Below are 25,624 nucleotides of genomic sequence, written 5' to 3'. Positions count from 1 at the left end.
TCACACTATTTCTTTCATGTGTACCATGCCACAGTGACCTGAATGTAGTGGTTCTAACACAGTGTTAGACTAATGACACACATTTCCCCACAGCAAACATCCAGACTGGATTGATAATTCTCTCCTGCTGGACATATAGGGAACAAGGTTAGGTGAGACCCGAGAGTCCTGTAGAGACTTCAACCCAGATCATCCTCCCTCCTGCCCAGTCTCCTAAATGCCAGCCTGTTCCTACACCTGTCCTCCCACCCAGAACCCATAGCTGGGGACCATATCTGTAAGGTGTATTTGTGTGGTGATGTTTTTTGTTCTCCTCACTTCTGTGGTGTCCACCCGATTTGCCTACAGAATAATGGCCCCGACCCAAAAAATGTTTCCCACTGGTGTCATAATGATCCATGTTACTATGACAACAATCAGATCTCTCTCTATGACACCTCAACACACAACAAAAAACTTGGCTGTGTCTAGTTTATATCCACTTATTCTTATGTCACCCTGGGTGGGTAACTTAAATAACTCTTCTTCCTGCCTGGTATTTATCATCAGCATCAACAACAACCATGGGTTCAGTGCCCATTGGTGTCCAATGCCTCCCTCACTATTTTGTTCCATCTTTCCCTGTCCATTGTGGAGTGGCTTAGTTTCTGTAGACTAGCTCTGCACCAATCTACTATATCATCTACCCATTCTCTGTGGGTCTGCTTCTCCTATTCAAACTGTCCCTTATGCCAAATACCAGGGTCTTGACTTTTCATGTTGCTCCCCAGATACGTGAGCTTCTCTACCTTCTCTAGTTCAATCCAATCAACACTGATATTCCTTCCTATTTTCTTATCTTCAAATACCATTGTTTTCATTTTATTGATGTTCATAATCAGTCCATACTGCTTCTCCTAACTCATTTGGTACCTGCACAGTTCTTGTTAGCGTCTCTTCATCTTCCTCAGTTATAACTATATCATCCACAAACCTCAAGTTGTTAATTCTCAGCCTGTGCACCGATATACCTTCTATCTCTTCCTTAATCTTGTCCAATGCTCTCTCTTTGTGCCTGATGAAGATACTCTTTGATATAGGACCTCATTGTCTTCTACCTCTACTCGTTCTAAACAAAATTCCAAACTCTCCACATGTTCTCACCACTGCCTTTGCATTGTTGTTGATATCCTTCCACAACCGTATGTCTGCTATCTACTCCATGTGACTCCAATATCGCCCAAGTCACTTTCTGAGCTACACTGTCAACCGTCTTCTGAAAATTGACAAATTCCTGTAGATGTTCTTGTTCTTTCATTGAGCTTTCTCCGTTATCAATTTTAGTGCCAATATCTGCTGTATAGTACTTCTATCTTTCCTGAATCCCACTTGCTCATCTGTTAGCTGTTCATCTATCTGTGATCTCAGTCTCTCTTAGTATCATGATCAGCCCCTTGCCTAGGTGACTCATTAGGGCAATTGTTCTGTAGTTGCACTCCAATGCACTTCATTTCTTGTGTATTGTCACTAGCACGGATCTATTCCTTAGGTGCCTTCCCTTCTTTCCATGCTACGTTACATAGTTGGTGCATTTCCTGAATCATACTTTCTCTGCCGTATTTGATCATCTCTCCCATGATCTTATCATTTCCCAGGCTCTTGTTGTTCTTTAGTTGTTTCACTGCTATTTCTACTTCCTCCTTCCAAATATCAGTCTCGCTCTCAAGGCTCAGCAGAGACATCTCTTTTAGTTCTTTTATAAGTCTCTCTGAGACACTCAGATACAACCGTGCTTTGTACAGATCAGTGTAATATCTCACTCATTGATGCACAACCTTCTCCTTGTTCTTGAGCACATAGTCATTCTCATCTTTAAGCACCATCTGCCTGGGCTGCTACTACCTATTAATATTTTTAATCATCTTATATATCTCCCTGGTCTTACATTCACCATAATTCCTCTCTATGGCCATGTTTACACGAGCCCCAAACTTCGAAATGGCCACTTAAATGGCCATTTCAAAGTTTACTAATGAAGCGCTGAAATGCATATTCAGCACTTCATTAGCATGCGGGCGGCCGCGGCACTTCGAAATTGATGCGCCTCACCGCCGCGCGGCTCGTCCCGAAGGGGCTCCTTTTCGAAAGGACCCTGCCTACTTCGAAGTCCCCTTATTCCCATCAGCTCATGGGAATAAGGGGGCTTTGAAGTAGGCGGGGTCCTTTCGAAAAGGAGCCCTGTTGGGACAAGCCGCGCAGCAGCGAGCTGCGTCAATTTTGAAGTGGCACGGCCACCTGCTTGCTAATGAAGCGCTGAATATGCATTTCAGCGCCTCATTAGTAAACTTCGAAATGGCCATTTGCATGGCCATTTCGAAGTTTGGGGCTAATGTAGACGTAGCCTATATCTTCACACTACTCTTCTAACCATTTCCCTTTGTCTATTCTGGCCACTTTCCTTACCTCATTGCATTTCATTCTATATTGATGTTCTCTCCTACCAGGAACATCCCTTCTGGTCTTCCACACTCTCTTCTCTTGGACTAAACTTCAATGTTTCCTGCATAATCCACTTCTTATTGATCTTCTCTTCCTCCAGAACCACCTGCTCAATTGCCTCTTCTATTGCTGTGGCTATCCCTTTGACTCTCTTATATAGGTTTTTCTCTATGCCCACATTCCTGATCTTCTCTTTCAGCACTGCTCTATATGCATTCCCTATTTCTTCCTTGCCTCACCTCACCTTGCCACCTCCCTTTGTTTCTTGAACTGTGTCTTGGCCATTTGCTTGAGTTTCATCTTGATGTTTGTGATCCCTAGACTGTAGTCTGAGCCTATATCCGCTCCTTGGAAAGCTCAGCACTGCTGTGCTGATCTTCTTATCAAGATCATATCTATCATGTTCTTTGACTTCCTGTCATTTGATTGTCGTGTCCACTTCTGTTAGCCAATGGCCAGGAGAGATATGATGTGTACCCTCACTTCATCTGAGTCTTTAACTGCCAGGACAGACAGTTCCTTCACAGTGGGCAGCCAGGGGTGGCTGACAGATGCCCCAAAGATAATCACCCGAGTCCTTAGCTGCTAGGACACACAGTTCCTTCGCAGCGGGCAGCCAGGGGGGCTGATGAGTGCCCCAAGAGTCTGTCCCGTGGAGGTGGCACGACTCAGTGCTCAGCTGTCAGTATGCTTCACCAGTGACCACACTAATACAGCCGAAAACTGGCTGGGGTTCTTTGTTGTGTTCGGTTTAGCACAGTAGCAGGAGGAGTCAGGCTAAAACTTAAACAATTACTATTTATTTGATAAGGAAAAGCTTAACTCTTATGGTTACAACGTTTATAGTTTCACTTCTTTAGTTACAAGCAGCAGCATATAACAAAGTAATTCATAGATCTATTATTAAATGCATGCAAAAGCAGAACACATAGCAGGTCTAATTCTCATCCCTGTGTTACCTGACTTTGGCATGGCCACTGTCTGTCACTCACTCAATCCCTCGGGAGAAAGAGTATGAGGAGGGCATCCCCTGGGACCTCAGGAGGCAAAGACCTTCCTGACTGGCAGGTAGAGGTAATTGGAACTCAATTAGAGGGGGCTGCCAGACCCTTCTTTATACCCCTTGGGTCACATACACTCTTCCTTATCTTAAAGATGCCAATTGTGTTAGATCATCTCATGATTCTAGTTCTCACAGGGGAGTTTCAGAGACTTAATTCACACCTGCAAGGTGGAGATAATTTAGACATTCTTTTCTTATGGGTGTGAGATTCCTCTCCTGGGATGATGCATAGGCATATCAATCACCAGTACGAGCCAAGAGCCCTGGTTGTCTGCTAGCCTGTTTGTCTTTTGTTGTCTGGTTTCAGTCTGTTCAGGGTCATGATGAGACAGTCCATCTGTGCTCTCAGGCATTCCAAGACTGGGCTGTTTCTTTTGTGCTCTGAAGCACCTAAGAGGGGCAAGCTAGAGTAGAGCAGGGGGAATTCTGTCTGGTTACAACTTCCTACAGTCCTTTTGTTGGAATCTTATATTGCAGATCACCATCTCATGCTCTGTAGCAAATGCTAGTAGTTTCTTGCCTTGTTTGTTTTTCTCCCTATCCAAACCTTCCTGTGACTCTCTCCCAACCTCCAATATCTCTTCCAGATTTTCTGTTCCAATCTCCTCCAAGGATCAGCCTATCTCTCATCAGTATCTCCTTCAGTGATACACATCTGATAGAGTATATGGAGATACACATTTTGTAGAGCTGGAAAGGACCTTGGGAGGTCATTGAGTCCAGTCCCCTACCCTCTTGGCAGGATCAAGCATCCTCCCTTTTTTAATCTATTTGCGCCAGATCCCTAAATGGCCTCCTCGAGGATTGAGCCCATAACCCTGGGTTTAGCAGGCTAATGCTCAAACCACTCAGCTATCCCCTGCCCCCCATGTCTTTGTCAATCTTTATAGAATAGCTCAATTTCTTCCTCCATACTGTCGGATGTGGGTGCATACACCTGAATGACTACGGTGTTGAATGGTTTTGCTTCAAACCTCCCTAACATAATTCTTGGACTCACTGGTTTGTATACTAAGAATGCTCCTCTAGCTCTTTTGCTAAGAAGGAATCTGACTCCTGCCTCATGCTGTGTTTCATTCCCTGATGAAATGACTTCACAACCACACGTCTCTCCCGTTGCCATCCAACACATCTTTGCCAGTCCAAGTATGTTGCATCAGTATCTCCATCTCCTTTGGAAGCATCTCTAACTTTCCAGTTGCCCAGAATGTTTGTACGTTCCACATTCCAATTGATAGTATATGTGTTAGTTGTAATTTATGTCTTTGATGTATTTATAGAGAGCAATTATATCTCCGCTCATAAGCCTTCAATTGGCTAGGGAGAAACAAGCTAAACTGCTTGAGTCTCCTAAGGCAGGTTTCTGATTCCTTTAGCTCATACTTGTAACTTCTTTGAACCTGTTCCTTTTTTTTTTTTTTTTCGCTCCCACTTCCTGGGCGTTCAAAACATTTCCTGATGTGCTCACTAAAGTGTTTTTATTACTTGTTAGCTTAACAATTTTGTTTATAAGGAAAATAAAATATATGGTCATTGTCCTCTGTGGCATCATGCCAAGCAGACAGGCAAATTAATATTCCTTTGTCTAGACAGACTTGATTTGTGTGCTGCTTCCACAACTCAGTAGGAATATATTTCCAGCACACATAATTCTGTATACATTTGTCCATATATCACACAATGCTTTTGCTGCCCAGTGTATCATCCGTTCACATCTGATACTTTTTACAAGATACTTCTGGATACATATTATGACACATGGAGTTGGGGCAGGGAATGTGTCAGGGAGTCCTGCTACGAACTAGAGCAGGCCAACTGTCAGTGAGCACAGAGGGTCTCAGGCTATTATCTACCACAGGTGCTATTTTGGGATACTGTGGTATCCCAAAATAATTGCATCTATGCAATGCACCTGTTGCGTCGAAATAACTTTTGAGATAATGGCAACACTATTCCAGCATCCCTGTATGCCTCAGCGCACGAGGAGTACAGGGATGCCTTGAAATAGTGCTTTGTTTTGGAATGCGGTGCTGTCAAAATAGCCTATTTCAAAATCTACTCGAAATAGGCTATGCAACTTACACTATTTCAACTTACAGCATCGTGTAGACATAGCCTTAGGGTTATGCTTCTTGTGGTTTGTAGCAAAAACTTGAAAATGTGAAGCCAGTGCACTTTACAGGCACCAGAAAACACACTGATCATCTTTTGCTGTCAAACTAGGAGACTTGAGTGTAGGAAGCAGGCAGGAGTGAGTTTTGAAACGGGAGCAACACTGCTGAGCTGAGAAGGGTGAGATGAGGATCAGACAGCTAGCAGAGGAGAAGCGAGCACACTAAGGACTTGCCAGACACCCACCACATCTGCAAGAGATGCAGCAAGGACTGTCGCTCTCGTGTGGGTCTTCATAGTCACAGTAGATGCTGTAAATGAAGTCCTCAATTGAAACTGTAAAGGGCGTGATCCATAGCCTATGCAGACTGAAGGGTGCATACTCTACTCTACTGCTGAGCTTAGCCTTTCACCAGTCACCTCCCTGGGGATGAAGGTTTGAGCATTAGCCCACTAAGCACATGCTTGTGAGTTCAATCCTTGTGGAGGCCATTTAGGGATTGGGGAAAATAGATGCCAGAGATGGTGCTTGGTCCTACCAAGAGGGCAGGGGACTAGACAAGATGACCTCCTGAGGTCCCTTCCAGCTCTAGGAGATGTGATGTGGCTCTTGTCCAGGATTCCCCCTCCCTGTAGGGGTGGTGCCAGCTCAAAACTGACTGCTGCGAAAAAAGCTCAGCACACCCCGCCTACTCCCCCATTTGACTGCTGCAGTGCCCCCTAAGGCTGGTGCCCGCTAGGGGAAGCGAGGCCGCGCCTCTGCAGGCTACGCAGCCGGCTGAGTGCTCACTCCCCGGGCCGCGTCGCCTCCTGCTGCCATCAGCGGAGGCCTGCGACAGCAGTTTGCTCCTCCAAGCTGCAAGCGGCGCTGTGTGATCCACGCACAGCAGCCTTGGGGCTGCTGATGTTCCTCGTTGCAGCATCAGGAACCGCGGGTCCCGCTTTCGGCTGCTGCTTACCCCGCCCCCTCCCCATACTCTATTCTCCAATCAGCGGCCCCATCCTCCTCCTCCGAACCTGACGCTGCCGGGTTCTGTGCTGGGGTCCCGCCTATCTCTGTCAGGAGGCGACGTCGCTCCTGATTGGCCGGCGGAAGCTGCGGCGGCTGCTTTTCAAGCAGGGAAGGGAGCCCGAGCCTGAGCCTGGAATCCTTGCGTCTGGCGCGCGCCGCGGTGTGGGTTGGTGCCGGGAGTGGGGCTGCACCCTGAGGGAGGAGCTGCTCTGGGGACGCGGAAATGCACCAGCTCCCGGCGGCGACACCAGCAGCTTGAGAAGACCCCGCCTTCCTCCAGTAGCTCAGGCTCCAACGCTTCATTCTGGATCCAGGCAGCATCTTGCAGCCCATGCCTTTGCCATCCCCGCTCCCCACCAGCAGCCCCGCCCCGCTGCAGTCCAGGTCCTTGTCTTGTCATCTTTACTCTGCTCCACCTGGGTCACAGTCTCCTCCCCATTCCTGATAAGCTGCACCCACTGGGCCCCTCCCATACAGATTCATGGCACAGGACGCCTGCCCCAGCTCTGCACTGACTGTAGAGAACTGTGCAGATATGACTGCCAGGAAAGTGGCTCTCATCACGGGCATCACTGGCCAAGTAAGTGCTGGGGAGGGAGAACGGGAGTGGAGAAGAATACAAAAGCAGTTACTACTTCTACACCAGTCGTTAAACAGAGGGTAGTAACACGTGTGGGTCGCCTTCTGTATTGACACGTGTCACTGCTTAATTGATAAGTACAGTAAGCTATTAACTTCCTGCTGTGCATCATAGTTTCACTGATACCCTCGTCAAAATAAGGATGTATTGGTGTGTATTGCATTGGTATTCTATTAGGAATAAGGGCCATTGTTACTCTGTTTGGCTGAACTTCATCCTTAACTGATAGTTTCCAGAGAGAGGAAAGGAGCACTTGTAACTGATATGTAGGAATAATATGTCCTTTTCTGTTTTTGTAGCATTTTACAGCTTTAATTTACATGCAAAAGGAGGGTGCTTGGATCTTAATTTACAGTTTATGTAAAGGTATTTGATTTACAAGACAATTCATAATGTGTGTTTTAATTCACAAGTGTTTCAAGTTTTAAAATTTGGATCAAGTTTTTATTGCATTTGGGAGGAAAGGAAGCTTTTTATGAAAATCAGTAGATATGAACTAGAACAGCGTTATAACTGAAGTTGGATGTTAAAGTGTCTGCAACCAAATATGAGAACCAGAGTTGTTTGAAACTGACATTAATTCTGTGAGAAATACAGATGGGGAAAAGCATCTGTTGAAGTGGGTCTTACCCATGAAAGTTCATGACCTAATAAATTTGTTAGTCTCTCAGGTGCTGCAGGATTGAGACTGTAAATAGTGACTGTTCCACGGAGGTGGAATGTGCCTGCGCAACACTCACTGAGAAAAGTGAAAATGAACAGCAGCATTACCTTCTAATGATACACCTGTTATCCAATATGCATTTCTTCAGTGTGGCACAGAGGGACTTCTTGTAGGCCTTAGTCAAGGAAATTCATTAGATTCCAGAAGATGGGCTATCAGAACCTTTTCTTGCTTTTGTGGAACTGGAGACCAGGGTCTTACCCTCAGAAGGCCCATTTTGCTGTAGCTTACTTATATGCCCAAAAATAAAACGTTGAGAGTAGAAAGCTGTACAACAGGGAAGGCAATAAGTGGACCAGAACCCAGACATGAATCACTAGGGCTAGTCCCTGGTGGGTCACGAGGCACTTGATTTACCTGAGCATCTGCAGGTATGGCTGCTTGCAGTCCATTTGGCAGCAGTTTGCTGTGCCCATTCCACAGAAGCCTTGGGAAGAGAAATGGAGAGGTGTTCTTAGATGAAGTAGGATGAAGATCATCTAGTCCAGGGTCTGTATTATAAGTGAAAAGTCTGTGCTGTGTTAGTTACATCACAGTACTGACTTGCACCTGCTAACTTTTGCATGTAACAACACAGTGAAGAACAGGGTTGCCATCAGCCTATGCCATGCACTCCAAAGAGAGCACTTCTGAAACAGCTAGAGAGGGATCGCAGTGCTACGCTCCGATTCCATGGTCTCTGTATTACTTATTTCCTCTCTTACACCACTATAGCAGTGCAGAGACTTAAATCTTCATAGCCATTGCGCACTCCAAATTCTGTGTACCCACCTCACTGCAGTGCGCTCACCTTTCTTGGTCATCCTGAAGTGAATGTTGAAAAGAGGTGGTTGCTGTAGTTCGGTAGCAAATTTTTTCTTTTAACCACATGAACACTGGTTTCTTGAGGGATTACTTGTGAATGGTGAACATGGGGCTCTTTCATTTTGGGAACAACATGGTGAAAATGAGGATTAGCTCATGAGAATGAGGTATAATTTTTATTCTAATGTTTGAAAAGATATAAAAATTAGGATTTTAATGGGTGTGATGTCTCTCTGCAAGTTTGAGAAGCTCCAGTATTGGCAAAGCAAACAAACGCTTCTCTTTTTAGATGTTCACATCTTCTAATATCACCAGCTTACTTTTTTGTTTAAAATGGGTCAGGAAGCCTTCAGAGTAGCGCTCATCCTCATCCCTTTTCCTTATCTCTGAATTCTTGAAGTAATTTCATGGTCTAGGGAGAAGAACTTGTTATACGTGCATACACACTACGAGTGTATAAGCGAGTAGGTGTATGCTTGGGAGATGAATGGAGAGAAATACTAAAGACAGCTGCAATAGGAATGAGGTTGTGGCTTGACTGGCAAAGGATTGCTTTTTCCATACAAGACTGAGGGAACATTGTCTTAATTTAATGGCCAGGTGTAGCTTTACAGGTCAAATGTGATCTCTTGCTCGTTGGAAACAAATTTCCTTGCAGTTGAAACTTGATAATGTGCTCCCTTTTTTAATGGCTGCTAATCATTGGAGCTAAATTGAGGTGGCTAGAGCTAGATTTCCCCCAGAGGTAATGAAATAACAGGAGCTCTGAGTGCTGAGAATTTTGGAATGCCCACCTCAAGTTGAACACCAAAACAAGTAAGAGATTTTTGCAAAAATTGGTTTGTGGCTGGTCCAAACCCGTCTAAAAGGCAAATTGCAGAAGTGGCAATAAAACCCTAATTCAGGGGTCAGCAACCCCCCAGCACAGGTGCCAAAAATGGCACACAAGCCGATTTTCATAGGCACATGAGGTGGGAGCTCAGCTCCACTCCTCCAAACGCAGCCAGGAGCTTTCTCAAAGCCATGCTGCGAACCACCACCACCTAAACAGTAAAGTGCTGCATATTCATTAATCAAGTAGTTGTAAGGAGGACAATTAGTGATTTTAAAAAGCATCACCAGCACTCAGATGGTTCAAATAGGTCAAAAGGTCAAACTTCTGCATTCTGCCTCAGAAAGGTTACTGATTCCTGCCCTAATTCATAGTTCCTGTTTCTGAGCAACAAGTAGGGCTTCTTTGCAGCAGGAAGAGACTGTTGTGGAGCTGCAGCAAAAGATATAATCCACAGAGTCCCACATCTCCTGACATCCACTTTGTCTCTGGGTGTATTTGTGTCCGGCGATGCCAATGCAGATATCTGTGGCTTGGTTTTTTGGACATGGATGCAGATGTGGATACAAATGTTGTATCTGCACAGGGCTGTAATAATCTGTAGAAATCCTTTAATACAAATAGGTGTGTTTTAGTCTTTGGTTACAGCAATCCTTATACCAGAAAGTGTGGGCTCTGTTTTAAGAATAGAGCTGGGCAGAGCAAAACTCTTGTAGAATTCCTCTTCACTGTGCCTTAAATGCGTTTTTTGGAATGGTTGCAGAATAGGTAAGTTAACCTGGCATCACAATTACTTCCTTGTGGGCTCTTTCTGTGACAGACATTCTTCCAAAATACCCTCCTACTTCTAGCCACTTGTGTACGTAGTAGTGCATGAAACACAGAGACATGGGGCTTGCAGCTTCTCCAAGAACTCACAAATACCAAGTGCAGGTCATGACACTTTATCTAAATACCATGACTTTTTGCTTGGATCTCACTTTTCTAGTTTTGCATCTGGCAAGATTTTGCCATTAAGATGGGCTAGTAAATATATAAGGGAGCAGGGCTGATTTAGGTTAATTCACCCTGGTATTGTCATATGTAGGAAACATTCCTTTACCCTAAATACTTTTCCTCAATTTAAGTAGTTGCTCCAAACCCTGTGAACTTTTGATTTCAAATAGGGGACAACCAGTGAGACGTGGTACAGTTACTGTTTCCATTTTTTTGTGTGTACATTATGAACAGGATGTGTGGAAGACATAAATTTTTAGCTAGAGTGTATTGCCAGAGATGCACAAGGTGTCAGTTTAATCTTGTGAAGAGCCAAGAGAGTAAAGGACTTTCCTGAGATTTGGCAAGGCCAAGACTTGCTTTCATGTTTAACACTTGGGGTGGGCGGGGGAAGGTTTTTTTGGGGGAGAGAGGGTGGCTGTCAAAGCACTCAACCACAAAACATACTTGGGCATTTCTAGTATTTCTGAAACTGCATGGAACAGTGGTAAGAGTAGCAGCTGCCTCTTCCCTTTCTCCTTGCATCCAACTCCCAAAAGAGGGGAAAATCCTACCTGTTTCCTCTGGCCTATCGTTCTTCATTTCTGACCTTCCTCTCTGTCTGTCTCTCCCACGTTTCTCAAATCCTTCAAACTTTTTGCTTGTGGGATTTCTAAAACTCTAGAAATTAGGTACCCTTCCTAGCCTTCTGCATAATTGGGTGGCTTAAACCCATGATGCCAAGCAGATTTTAGTATTAAGTGATTATCAGTCTGGCTGACTGACATTTGCAGAGAAAATTCTGGCTACGTGTATTCTAAAATGGGAATGACTCTTCAGAAGAGGTGTTTGCAGCAGTCATAGCCTTGAAGTCATACTGTGTGCCCGTTCTGTCGCCTAGGCACTTCTTCCTCTTAGGACAGGATGAGTGTTCTCATGGCCTTGCCTACTACAGAGTGGGAGTAGTGGAAATTCCTTGCCCTCTGAGAAATTCACTAACACAAATCTCGGCAATGGAGCTAGGAGCCCTCTTCCACTCTCCTGTTCGTCCACCGTGCCAAAACCAAACAAAAAGCTGTAGCCTCTTCAGGTACCTTTTTGAACCCAGGTTAGAGGGAATTTTCTTCCTTTCAGTCAAGCTCAGGTTTACTTTCCTAGGCCTAAAGGGCAGTGACAGCAAGAGAGTGGATCAGCACTCCAGTTTCCAGATTTTCCATTTCCAGGAATGCAACTTAATTGGGGTAAGCCCCCTATTTTTCAGACTCAGCAACAGACATGCATGACTCTCTCTGCAAAACTGCTAGGTAGCCTTCCTTTTGTGCTGTATACACTAGCCGTGTCTACACGTGCACGCTACTTCGAAGTAGCGGCACTAACTTCGAAATAGCGCCCGTCACAGCTACACGCATCGGGCGCTATTTCGAAGTTAACTTCGACGTTAGGCGGCGAGACGTCGAAGTCGCTAACCCCATGAGGGGATAGGAATAGCGCCCTACTTCGACGTTCAACATCGAAGTAGGGACCGCGTAGTCGTTGCGCGTCCTGCAACTTCGAAATAGCGGGGTCCGCCATGGCGGCCATCAGCTGAGGGGTTGAGAGATGCTCTCTCTCCAGCCCCTGTGGGGCTCTATGGTCACCGTGGGCAGCAGCCCTTAGCCCAGGGCTTCTGGCTGCTGCTGCGGCAGCTGGGGATCCATGCTGCATGCACAGGGTCTGCAACCAGTTGTCGGCTGTGTGGATCTTGTGTTGTTTAGTGCAACTGTGTCTGGGAGGGGCCCTTTAAGAGAGCGGCTTGCTGTTGAGTCTGCCCTGTGACCCTGTCTGCAGCTGTGCCTGGCACCCTTATTTCGACGTGTGCTACTTTGGCGTGTAGACGTTCCCTCGCAGCGCCTATCTCGATGTGGTGCTGCGCAACGTCGAAGTTGAACATCGACGTTGCCAGCCCTGGAGGACGTGTAGACGTTATTCATTGAAATAGCCAAGCTATTTCGATGTAGGCTTCACGTGTAGATGTAGCCACTGTGTGCTGCAAGGTAAAATTTGAGCTTGTTGCACATCAGCTCATTTGCTCACTGATTTGATCTCTGCAGGATGGAGTGAAGTGGCTGTGGAGAGAGTAGTATGAAGTTTGCAATGGGAGGAGGGGAAAATAAATCTTCCCCACCCCCCCAAAAAATGTGTTAGAGCAAGTAGAGTTTAGCTCACCTCATTTGTAAAGCTACTCCAACTTCCCAGTTATTGAGGCCCTAAATTTTCCAGATAGGATAGGGCTAATTTGCAATTGAAAGCATAGAGAGCATATGTACGTTGTCTTGTATCTCTCAGAATCTGGGTCGGTCTCCCTTTGCTCTTTAGCTAAATTGAAATGTGAAGATCTTTTTTTCTTCTCGTTAATCCAATTTTGTCCACTTCAAACAGCCTTATTCCTTTAGACACCCATTTTCCCATTTCTTCACACAGCCTATTACTTTTCCTAGAATCTTTCAGGCCTCTGTCCCATGCTGACCACCTACATGCTGGTTGAGATGCTCTTGTTTCTTCCTGGTCTATGCCTTCAAACAATTAGGCAAAGACTCCAAAGTCCAGGAGCAAGTAGTGATTTCAAAGCCTGTTTTCTTCCGGTCTTGTTAAAGAAAAGTCGCTATAGCCTGTGGTTACATGTGAGGCTGGGGATGTAAGCATAGTCCTCACAAAAGCTTTGTTTACCATAGGGTAAGAGATTTAATTGCTGGACAGATTGCTGCAACTCTATTAAAATGTTTGATTGCTTTGCCACTCCTTCTTTCCGTGTGCATTATTTAAGTAGGCACATTTTCCTCCCAGGCAGATGACTTATTGCAGCAATTTCTTTGTGTACTTTAGAACTTGTACGTATTGCCTCTGCTATGTATTTGGGCACTCCCAGAGAAGGAAGTCCTCCATGTGGTTTCTTGCTACTTAAAGTCTTAACAAAGAAATGAAAACGTACAGCCTCAAAACCAAAAAAGTGCTGTAATAAAAAAAGATGGCTGAATTTTCTGAGATCAGGGACTAGTTTAATTTTAGGTTTCTTTGAATAGCAGTTAGCATTTTCTTCTTAGCTTGATTTAAGGTTGCCCATAGAATAATGGTATGCCACAATTCCAGACCTACGTACTGTAAGTGAATTGGAAATCAGTATGAGAGAAGCTGTCAGTGCGTGGACAAATAGAGCAGGTGTATGATATGCAAATTCTCTGATCCAACTGATTAGTCAGTTATAGGAAAGTGCTTCTGTTGTACAAAGGGTGCTGTAGGTCTTGGCTTTCTCTCGAGTGCTGTTACTGAAGTAGTTGTGTAGATAAACTTGTTTGAAATGTGACTGTAGTGTATTTGGCCAGTTGGCTGAGATGGAAAAAGGAGTTTTTGTAGTTTTAACAACTGTTTACAGAAGGTAATGGAAAATATTACAGATTTTTTTCCAAGTTTTGCCAGTAGTTATGATCTGGCCTAGTCAACTGTTTTTCCCTTAAAATGCCACGTGGCAAAGAGTTTTCACTGGTTGCAGAGAATCCTCGTGCAGAGGAAAGAGCTCTTTCTTAGCCTGAGCTTGTATCTGGGTACTTTTACAGACAGCAGATCTGCTATGGATAGTCAGTATGGAAGAATATCGCTCTAACTACTTAATACATCTCCCTCTTCCCTCCCAGATAAGCATCTAGCTTTATGTTGTCTGGAGGAAGTGGCATTTCTTCCTCACACATTTAGAGGGCCTGGGTGGGTATGCACTATTCTCTCATTCTGATGGGGTGGGTCCCATGAGAACAGGACTGAGGTATGTGGTTAACAGATATTGTGGTGTCAGTTTCAGTTCTACAGCCTTTCTGGCGCTTCTGATGAGCATTGGTCATGACATTTTTGAAGCACTACACCCTCCTAGGACACTATGAATAAGAATAAGTGGAAGGAAAGTTTGTGTCAATCCTTGACTTGTAATGACCTGATTCTGTGTCATTACTAGTAACTTTCCCCATGTTTAGCTTCATGAAATGCATGAACCTCTTTAGGGGGCATGAAAATGTAAGACTGGCATACACAGCAGGAAAGGAAGTTCATAGTAATGCAGGAACAGCTGTATGCACTCCTTTCAGTTCTTTCAAACACTGTGTTGCTTTCTGTTTTGGGGACTCCTCTGCTGCAGCTAATACATGACAGTTGGACTCTCTACCATTTGCGCTTCCCTGTTTGTCTTGTATTTGCATGCTGTCACTGGGACAGAATCCAGACCTGCAAGACTCCTGCAGTGCTAGTTTTAGGCCTCCACATCAGAAGGTTAAACTAGCTGTCAAACTGCAGTAGTTCTGTGATGTTACTGAATTAAACCTCCATTAGACTTGCATATAATTCTGCATATCTTTTCTTTCTCTTTTATAGATTGTGCATTCCACCACTAGCATCACTGAAAGATTGGCAATTTTCTTTCTGCTGTTTCCCTCAGTGCTGCCTATCAGAAGCAATGCAAAATTGCCTTCTTGCATTTTGGCTTGTTACAGGGAAACCTAAAAATTCTCTTTTCATGCCTCTCTAGTATACAGGCTGTGTTGGTGTTTGCATTTTAGGTAGGAATTTACAGTACTAGTGGAGCAGACTCAATCTTTCCCTTCTCTTATGCAGCACTAAAACCTCTTCTCTCCAAAAGATGTATCAGCTTTCCATTATTTAATTAGTTTTATCAAATGCAGAAAGTGGTTCGAATACAGTACTAGGCGTGGGATTTCAATTGTGTGAAAGTCAGGATGCTTAGAGTTAGATTTGAGGTTTTTCGTGTTATCAGCTCTTATATACAGCACAGTGGTCTCTTCAGTATATTAGTACCTAAGCTATGCGTGCGACAGTTCAGAATGCCATTGTGTTGCAGGGTGTCTGGCCCCATGAATAAATTAGGTCTAGCTCCCCTGTGCTGAACAGGTGCTCCTACTTTGGCCAGGCAAAAGAAGACTCCAGCCCCTGGGGGGGCTATAAAGGACCAGGAATGGGGTGGGGGTAAGCTTTGGTGAGAGTCAGGAAAAGTCTGGGGGAGGTGTGTGGGGAAATCTGCAGGGAGCAGAAAGCTCCTCAGGCTTGGGGGGGAGAGGAAGGATCAGGAAACAGTGTGTGTGAGAGAGATACACTCAGGTTCAAATCTGTGCAACTTCAAGATGGCCAAAGATGGAACAGTAGTAATGACCTGCAACAGATGTGCCATGTTTTTTTTTTCCTGCCTACAGCCAGAAGGGATTTGGAGGATGAGGGATCATATCCTGGCAAGCAGTGACTCTGAAAGCAATTTCTGGGTCATGGTAGGTAATCAGCTGAACATGAGCTCCTAGTGTCATACTGTGACCAGAAGAACCAAGGAGGTCTTAAAATGCTTAAATAAAGGAATTGTGAGGAGAAGGAATGATGTTTTTGACCTCCGTGTTGAGCTCTGATGTGATCACTGCTGGAATACTATATCCAGTTTTGGTACCCACAATTCAAAAGGATGGTGATAAATTAGAGAGGGGTCAGAGAAGAGCCCTGAAGGTGATTAAAGGATTTGAAAATGCCTTTTTTAATGATAAAACTGAGATGCTTGAGTCTATCAAACGTAACAAACAACGTTAACGGGTGATTTGATTTCGTCTAAAAGTTTGTGTATGTGGAACAGGTACTTAATAATGGCTTTTTCAGTCCATCAGAGAGCACGATCTGATGTCTGCAAGTTAAACCTCCAGCAATTCAGTTTGGAAATAGGACATAAATTTTTAACAGTGAGAATAATTAGCCATTGGATCAATTTACTGGGTCTGTGATTTACTCTTCTGCACTGACAATTAAAATTAAGACTTACTAAATGTTTGTTCTCTTCCAAAAATCAATGCTATAGGAACTGAAAGAGTCTTTATGTTCCCTGGCACTCTCTGTTTCAGAATAATGAAGTGGTCTTTTCTGGCCTTGGAATCTGACCCTATGAACTTCTCCCCTTAAAAAAGGGAAAAAAAAAATCTTGATATCCTCAGTGTCCAAAAAGGGTGTAAGGGATCGCTGATTGCCCCCCTCCCTGCACGCGCCAGAATGCAGCAGCCGCCCACTGGGCCTGGAGAAGCTGCCTCCAGCACTGCGCTCACATGCCTGTCTTGCCGCGTGGGGTGGCTCTCGTGAGCAGCACTTCACCGCACTGCACTACCCACGAATGGGGAATATATTGGACAACACTGCTTGCTTTTAGTAATTGCTAGCACTTGGACTGGCATAAGCGTATTTTTATATTATTGCAACTATACAATGGACCTACTTCCTTCAGATTTTGCAGAGATCAAATAATTCGCATTTAGAACAAAAATAAGAAGGTGAATTTGGGAGAAATACACAAGACACTGGTAAAAGTTTTGAGAATGGTATCACCATTTTAACATTAACTGTTTCTATAAGACCTTGTCCTGTGCACCTTAAAGACTTAAAAAAAAATTGAGACTGTAATATCCTGTGCGCAAGTAAAATTTTGCACTTGAGCATTAGCAGTGTATCATGCTCAGAAAGAGCTCCCTGTAAACTTGAAATCTTGTCTCTAATCCTAACAGATGTTGATGCAATAAAAGAGATGACATCATCTCTCTGTATTCTGTAGTCTAATATCCAATCAAACTACCACTTCAAGCATAATCTTAAACATCTTTTTTTTAAAGAAATTGCAAAATACAGGTGAAACTCCAAATTTAATTTGTTTCTTCTCAAAATTAGTTTGGAAGCATCCTGGGGGGGGGGCAGGGGGGAGAAATTAACATTACAATCAGCTCAAGAGTTTGTAGAGACTTTTTTCATAATATGGCAGATGTGCCACACAACTATGTATGTTAGTATTTATCACTTTGATTCAAAAGCTAGCTAAATGTTGTCCAATTAAATTACAGTGAAATGTAATGGACTCTGCAAATTAAAAACACCCAGTATCTATAGTTATGATTGATGAGGGAAGTTTAATGATGTCCTTCCACAACTGAATTAGCTGTAGTTGGTTGGGGATGGTTAAAGTGATTACTAATTCATAAATATTTCAGTTTATATCTAAATGTTGAACCGGGGGAATGATAGGAAAGCTATATATTTGGAATGCCTGTGTGCTCAATCACTTACTGGCTACGTCTACACGTGAAGCCTACATCGAAGTAGCTTATTTCGATGTAGCGACATCGAAATAGGCTATTTCGATGAATAACGTCTACACATCCTCCAGGGCTGGCAACGTCGACGTTCAACATAGACGTTGCACAGCACCACATCGAAATAGGCGCTGCGAGGGAACATCTACACGCCAAAGTAGCACACATCGAAATAAGGGTGCCAGGCACAGCTGCAGACAGGGTCACAGGGCGGACTCAACAGCAAGCCGCTCCCTTAAAGGGCCCCTCTCAGACACAGTTGCACTAAACAACACAAGATCCACACAGCCAACAACTGGTTGCAGACCCTGTGCGTGCAGCATGGATCCCCAGCTGCTGCAGCAGCAGCAGCCAGAAGCCCTGGGCTAAGGGCTGCTGCACACGGTGACCATAGAGCCCTGCAGGGGCTGGAAAGAGAGCGTCTCTCAACCCCTCAGCTGATGGCCACCATAGCGGACCCCGCTATTTCGATTGTTGCGGGACGTGGATCGTCTACACGTGCCCTACTTCGACGTTCAACTTCGAAGTAGGGCTCTATTCCCATCCCTTCATGGGGTTAGCGGCTTCGACGTCTCGCTGCCTAACGTCAATGTTAACGTCGAAATAACGCCCAACACGTGTAGCCGTGATGGGCGCTATTTCGAAGTTAGTGCCGCTACTTCGAAGTAGCGTGCACGTGTAGACATGGCTACTGTCATGTACACATACCACTTCAATTTAAAACTGATTATCCAGATGCAGCCTACAGGTTCTGCATCTATAATAGGAATACTTCAAGGAGTTTCTGCTACTAAAATGCTCAGATTCTCTTTCTGGGATAGATTTTTGTTACTTTTGCTTAGGTTGAGTGGTACTCTACAAATAGTCCCTATCCAGTCAATCAAGCTACTCCTTGGAGAACCAGTCAGTGCAAGTAAAATTGACCAAATCTGATTGATACTTGTATTACATGAAATTCTTGATCCTTCTAGATAGTATAGTCACTTGGAGTTATTACTGTTCCCATCTTTCTTCGCTATCAGTGCATTGATGGTAGGTATACTAAGCAAAGTACATATTGTCTGCAGTTAAATTTAGTTTTGTTGGGGATACGGAGCCATAATTCCATGGGACTTACTTTTTTTCATAACTTTAAAATAACACATCAACCACATGGTGATTCAGGAAGCATTACTTTGTTTTAATAAAAACTGTAGCTAAGCTCTTTCATAACATTTTTTCTGATTACTGTATTCCTTGTGTTATACTGTACTATATTGAGACCATATAACTGGGTACTATTTTTTTCATCTTGTATCGTTGAATTCTGTGGCAAGCTGTTGACTTAGATGGAGATATGGTTGGGGTCCACATCTTACTGTATTTTACTTTCCAATAGAGCAGAATTTATTTTCACTTGTACCGATCTTATATTGTATGTAACAGTTTACTATTGCAGAAAATCATGGGTAAAGTAATGTGTACATGTGTGCATATCGGCAAAATAAACATCTTGGATTACCCTCTACCTTGCCTGATGTAGGCTTGGAAATTCTATAGAGGCGCTGAACAAACAAAATCGGAATGTCTTAAATCCACAATTTTTAAATACAATTGAGGTTGTGCTTCCTTGCATTTGCAGTGTATAATCCTTTTATTTAAAAGGATACCATGAAAATAGTTTTAACTGTCTGAATTGCCTTTAACTTAAGTGTAATAGAAAATGCCTCTCCATTTTAAATAGCTAGCTTTTGGTTGAAGCTGCCAGTTGAAATGTAAAACAAGAACCCTTTTCTACACCCCTGGCTATAGCGCATCCTATTGTATGTTGGCAAAGAAAGAAAACAACCTACTAATCTTTTTCCTGTTGGATGCTGATATGTTGAATATTGACTTATGCTTGACAAGTAGTGGAAGAGGACTAAATTTATCCCAGGTCCTAATAATAGGAACCAAAAAAATATTGTCTGTTCTAGTTCATTCCTGACTCAAAAACCAAATAATGTTTTCCCTTTCCCCTAACCTGCTCTTGCATTAGAGGAACAAGAAGTTCTTGATGGTCTGTGCTGGGCTTCCACCTCACCTACCCCCACTAAAATGTGTCACCTGCTCTGATGCTTGTGGACACTATCCTTTTGGGCCTTCTTAAACATTGTCATTTCTCTAATCAAAAAAGTCAGGTGGCACTGTATAGACTGCCCACGAAAGCTTATGCTCCAATATGTGTTAGCCTATAAAGTGCCACAGGACTTTGTTGCTTTTACAAATACAGACTAACACAGCTACCCCTCTGATACTTCTCATTTCTCTGAGTCTCCAAAGACTTTGGTTCTGTTTCTCCCATTTGAGTCTGCTTTGGTGTTCTTTGTGAACAATTTCTTTCATCCCACTTCACCTGGTTCCACTTTCCTAAGTAACTTCTAGATCAGAAGTGGGGAACATAGTGGCTTTCCTCATTGCACATATGGTGATGGTGCAGGTGGCTGCTTGAGGATCAAGATTCTAACCCTTTTCAAATTAAAAATGGCTTCTTCAACCAAAAGAAGAAAAATAAACAGTTGTATTTTAATGAAAAATGGATAAATGACTACTTTTTCTGGAGCCGGTTTGCTTGATTTTGTGGAGAAGCAACTTGTCTTCAAAAATCAAACCGAGAAAGACACTAGCAGACAAAGCATATCAAACATGAAGAACTTAGTGTCTATGAAGCAAACATTGCTTTACTAACCCACAAAAGGGGGTAGATGGTGTTAAACAGGTTGTGTTGAGTGAATGTATGTGGCTCAATGTCAAATTGCAAGGGCCTCACTAGCTTCCCTTCTTGCAAGTGTCAAAACATTCAACACTAAATTACAGCTATGGTAAATGGACCTGGAAAAGGGCAACATGCTGTATTTCCCAATGCTTCAGGAAGAAAACAACTCTACATCAACAGTAGAACATGCCAGGAAATGTGCAGATTTACTTCACAAATTGTCTAATTTCAAGACCTGAGACCGAAGGAACTGGAATTAACCATTTTTCCAGTCTGTTCAATGTAGAAGTATTTGTACCTGAAGCCTTCAACATGAACTTACTGAACTTCAAAGCAATGACAAACTTGTGGTTCAATACCACAACCTGTCTCTGATGCAATTCTACAGACTGTATGTGGGTGCTGATTAACTTCCAAACCTGAGGAGACGTGCTGAAAATTGCACTATTATTGGGCACGAGATATTGCTGTGAGCAGCTCTTTTTGAAGCTTTTTCTTGTGAAGCACTGCCTGTGTGCCAAATTATCAGCAATAAACCTGGAAAACCAGTTATGAATAGCAACCTCTTCAGTTCCAGCAGGCGTATCAGAGCTCAGCAAGGAAAAGCAAATTCCTTATCCTACTAAAATGTATGTCACCCAGAAAGGGATGTTTTGTTGGTTTTGTGTTTCTCAGTTCAGTGATATGCTCTCCCCTCCCTTTTTTTAAATGCGCTTGTTACTTGTGTGTGGCCCCTCGAATGATTCTCCCACCTCACAGTGGGTTGGTGATCCCTGAGCCAGAAGAGGTTCCCCAACCCTGTTCTAGATGAACAGCTACATGTCTTCCCCCTCCCCCAATAGAAATGTTAAGGTTTTTCCCAAAAGGGTTGTGGTTACTGGTCAGCAAAATAAGGCGTCTGGGCTAATTTCATTAAAAAGTGCCATATTGCAAGGAGGGAAAATATACCCAATACTTTTACAGCAAAAATGTTTAAAACATTTTCAGTCCCCATGAAAATCTCTCTTGAAAGTTCGTGCTCGGTTTCCCCTGTTGGCTCAGGAAGGCTATGGCATTTCAGTGGGAGTTGAAGACTGTCCATATTTCTCTCATAAAAGTCCCTATAATTACTTTCAAATGTTGGCTCCGTTGTGCGTGGAATGTTCATGTGTGAAGGGCGGGATAGAAGCCAGACTGTAGCTGCAGATGACTGGAAAAGGGAGTGGGTGGCCAAAAAAAGTAATGAGAATATTCTGGTGACACAAATTCAAACCCACATGGTTTCATTAAGGTTTGAAGTCTTGAGGTGCAATGCACTAGCAAACCAGTGCATCAAATTCAGTTCTGACAACAATCTTAGGTAATCTTAGTCTTGGGGGTTTTTAATTTTTCTATCAGACTCTTGCTAAGAAATGGCTTTTCTAATTGAAGGAATACCAGTTGGTAACCAACTGCTCTAGTCTGAACTTGCTTTTTTCTGTCAGCAAGTGAAGATTACTGTGTTTGTTTTTCAGCCGTTTGTGCATTTAACAGTAGTTTGTGTGCCGTTCACTTTCACAAAGACAGGACTGTTATTTCTTGATCAACCAAACTAGAGATGAGGAGCCATGCCTGAAAATATGTGACTTGATGAGTTTTCAGGTTGAATGTGTTCCATTTTAGATATGTTACTGCATGTATTTTTATTGTCTTGCAGAGGAAACATTGGCAAGGGTAAATCATACTGTTCTGTTGCATACAGGTGAGCTGTATTAGTTTGCCTTCATGTCATGACTTTACTCACATGGGGGTGGAGAAATTCCAGAACAGACACAACTCTGACGCAACTTTGAAAACCAACATCATTTAGATTGCACCAGCACATGGCCAAAGTCAACAGAAACTATGCTCTGATTTATGCCTTCATGGGTAATACATTCACAACAGAAACTCACTGAGATACATGTCTTTCAACTTAAGCTTGGTTTTCTGTAATTACTAGCCTACTCTAATCTTTCCCTTGTGATCTAGTCACCGTTGCCTCAAGCGTACGGTGGTTGGTAATGACATCTGTCAGTCAGTATAAAGATATCTATTATTAAAGGTGAAATTTTTAAATTGGTACAGTGTCTATGTACTATACACGTTAGGAAAAAAGCTATTCTGCGTTCCAGATGGTAGTATGGTTTTATGCCCCCTTTTCACATATACTTTTCAGTGAAGGATCTCCCAAAAGTATATATTCCTAACATGTTTGATTCACAGAGAAGTAGCCATGTTAGTCTGCATCTTCACAAAACAAAAAAGCAGTCCTGTAGCACTTTAAAAACTAACAAAATAATTTATTAGGTGATGAGCTTTCATAGGTGAGACCCGCATCTTCAGATCTGGAAAATTCTGATAAAGGTAAACCGATTCAACAAGAGCTTAACAGAAAGATGGAATTAAAATGAAATGAAATGAAAACCGACAATATTTTCTTCTTCTAGCTTTCTGTTAAATTCTCGTTGGGTCAGTTTACTTTTATTAGAATCTTTCAGATGTGAGGACCTGTGTCTGTCCGATTGAAAACTCATCACTTAAAGAATTATTTTGTTAGTCTTTAAAGTGATGTAGGACTGCCTTTATGTTTCATTTAAGAATTGAATTTCTCACACTTTTGGGGTACTTGCTGCCCCAAGATCAGTTTAAAGAGTGCATCTCCTTTCATACATAAGTGTGGCTAGTTAATCATTGATACTTTCTTCCTATAGAAGAAGACCTTTGCTTAATTGGAGAATTACAGATCACTAACATCAAATATTCACTAGGCGAAATATCTTTAAATCTGTTAATGTTTGAGCACACATTAACCAAGTTTAGAAGAGCTAATGTGTGTGCATACCAATGACATCAATAAAGTAATGTGGCCTTTTATATATGGCTCTATTACATGCTTAAACAATATATTTTATAATATGTAGTGATGCACAATTTTGTTGCCATAGTATCCGTAGCATGTTTAGCCCCTTTTCTGCAGTATTTACCTGAACAGGACTGTGTGCTCTTCAAGTGAGGTTTGAGATATTGAGTCACGTCTATTATCCATTCATAAATTTATGTGAAATATGGTTGATTTTTATATTGGATAAAACACAGAAGTGTTTCCTATGGGCATAGGTCTAATGTATGTGGTTCTAATTAAAACTTTTTTTTTTTAAGATGGGTGTTTCTTCCCTGAAAGTAGAACAGAACTGCAGCCTGAAATCATAGTGTTCAAAGCAGCATTTCTGTTATTATTGAATGACAGTTTCACTTGCAGTGTTCATAAATGTTGCCTCACAGGTGTCTGTTTGCAGTAAGTCTTTGAAAGTTATTCTTGCTTTTAATTTTAGGGCAAGTAGGGGGCTGTGGTGAGGAAAGGTAGAAGAAACTAGCTGCCTGTTATGACCATGTTTGTTTCTAAACTTGGTCTCCTTGATAATAGCCATTTCTCTGCTTAATGTAGTATTTCACCACCTGCATTTGGCTGTCACTGTTTCCCAGCTGGCAGTACTATCAACAGTGTTACCCCTTCAAGAATTTACTCAGTCATTTGAAGTAGAGACTTTTCTACCTTTTTCCTGTTTCTCCTCTCCCTCCTCACGCCACTAAAGTCAACATGAGCTTAGAACAAGCCCAGCTACAGGAACTTCCTGGAATAGACGTCAGTTCATGTTGCTGTTACGTAGCCACACCTATCATCTGTTCTGCTTAAAGCCTATCAAGCCAGCATTTGAGTGAAACGTGCTTCCTTTTGCTTCTGCAGAGTCCCATGATGGGCAACAGCATTAGGAAATCAATGAAACAACTTAGTGCATAGTGTCAGTATGGAGTAACTTAGTTAATGTTTCTCTAAGCTCTCTGAGGAGTAACCCACCCTCTTCTGGAATAGTGAGAACCAAAACATCAGTATTCACTTCTATTGCTACAGTTTCTAACCCCATTAAAGTCATTGGAGATTGATACATTGACTCTCTCTTGGGTACAAAAGGATTAACGCTCTAACGCTCCAATGTGTAGAGCTCTCCTGTCTACTAGAAAAAGTTAATTTGAGAGCCAAAGAAAAATGTAGGGTTGACAGATTCCATAGGACCACTTCTAGGAATGGCTTTGAAAATCAAAAACAGGAAGAAAAAGCAAAAAACCTTTTATCTTGGTGCAAGTTAAAACTCTCATTTTGGACTGCTGTGGAAACAGGTAGTGCAGAATTAGTACAAAGAGATTTGGATTTGGAATTCATACTGCATCCTCTCTTGTACTCTACCTCCTGCCCCAGACTGGTGAACTTCAGCAAGTGATCGAGGGTGGGGGAAGGACGCTATGAGGGATGAGGATGGTGTGAATGGTGATGGGGCTTCAGCAAAGAGGTGGGGCAGAGGACAAGTGAGTTAAAAATTTGGTAACCCTAGCTTCTGGTCCTAACATTGGTGCTGTTCTCGAGTCCAGCTAATACAGATTCCATCCTTTCTACAGAAAAAGCTATATTGTAAATACTGGTGAAAACACGAACACCATACTCTGTTTTGAATGCTGTTGGCTGACTGGTGTACCTGGAAGATCAGTGTTCAAAACGAGTTTAAAAATACTTGGATCTCAGAGGAAATTACATTTGATTCTACAAGAATGCCTCTTAAAAAGCCCTGTCCTCTCATTTATTTAAAAGTAGATTATTAGATTGATTTTTGCTTTACTAGTCTGTAAAGCCAAAAATCTATCCTCCTATCTTTCCACAGTTTTTTATTTTAATCCTTGTGTTTTCTGTTTTTTACTGTCAGAGTTCTGATGTGAAGCAGTTGTCTGTGTTTGCATTAACATAATGTGAATATTCCTTATGACCTCCAAGCCTACCTACCCTTGTTCTCTGCAGTTTTGGTTCCATAAACTTAATAATTAAAGTAGGACTCATTAAGCAAGTCCACCTAGATGTAAAAGACAATCCTAGTCTGTGAAGTAAATGATACCATGTTGACTGACAAGCTAAAATACGTACATACTTCTTACAAAAGACAACAGTAGTAAATGTCTGTCTTATGGCAGAAAATACTTGTAGCCAAAAGCTTTCATTACACAGCATTGATGAGCCAAATAAAACTACTTCCTTTTCCAGAATAGCGTAGTTGTCGTCGTCATCG

At 42.8% G+C, this 25,624-nt stretch overlaps 1 protein-coding gene across 1 annotated transcript in view; it reads left to right on the top strand.

Annotated features, from left to right (window-relative positions):
* The first annotated feature begins 6,759 nt into the window (after positions 1 to 6,759).
* GMDS (GDP-mannose 4,6-dehydratase) overlaps positions 6,760 to 25,624 on the top strand; it is a 582,288-nt gene continuing 563,423 nt past the window's right edge. The window contains exon 1 of the mRNA XM_074987762.1: positions 6,760 to 7,245. Within this exon, the coding sequence (XP_074843863.1) occupies positions 7,147 to 7,245 (99 nt within the window). The 5' untranslated portion in view covers positions 6,760 to 7,146. The remainder of the gene's footprint in view (positions 7,246 to 25,624) is intronic.

Source organism: Carettochelys insculpta, chromosome 2 (assembly GCF_033958435.1).
Source record: "Carettochelys insculpta isolate YL-2023 chromosome 2, ASM3395843v1, whole genome shotgun sequence".
NCBI classification, from domain to species: domain Eukaryota; kingdom Metazoa; phylum Chordata; order Testudines; family Carettochelyidae; genus Carettochelys; species Carettochelys insculpta.
Note: the sequence above shows the minus strand (reverse complement) of the source record. Positions and strands in the feature narration are given on the sequence as shown.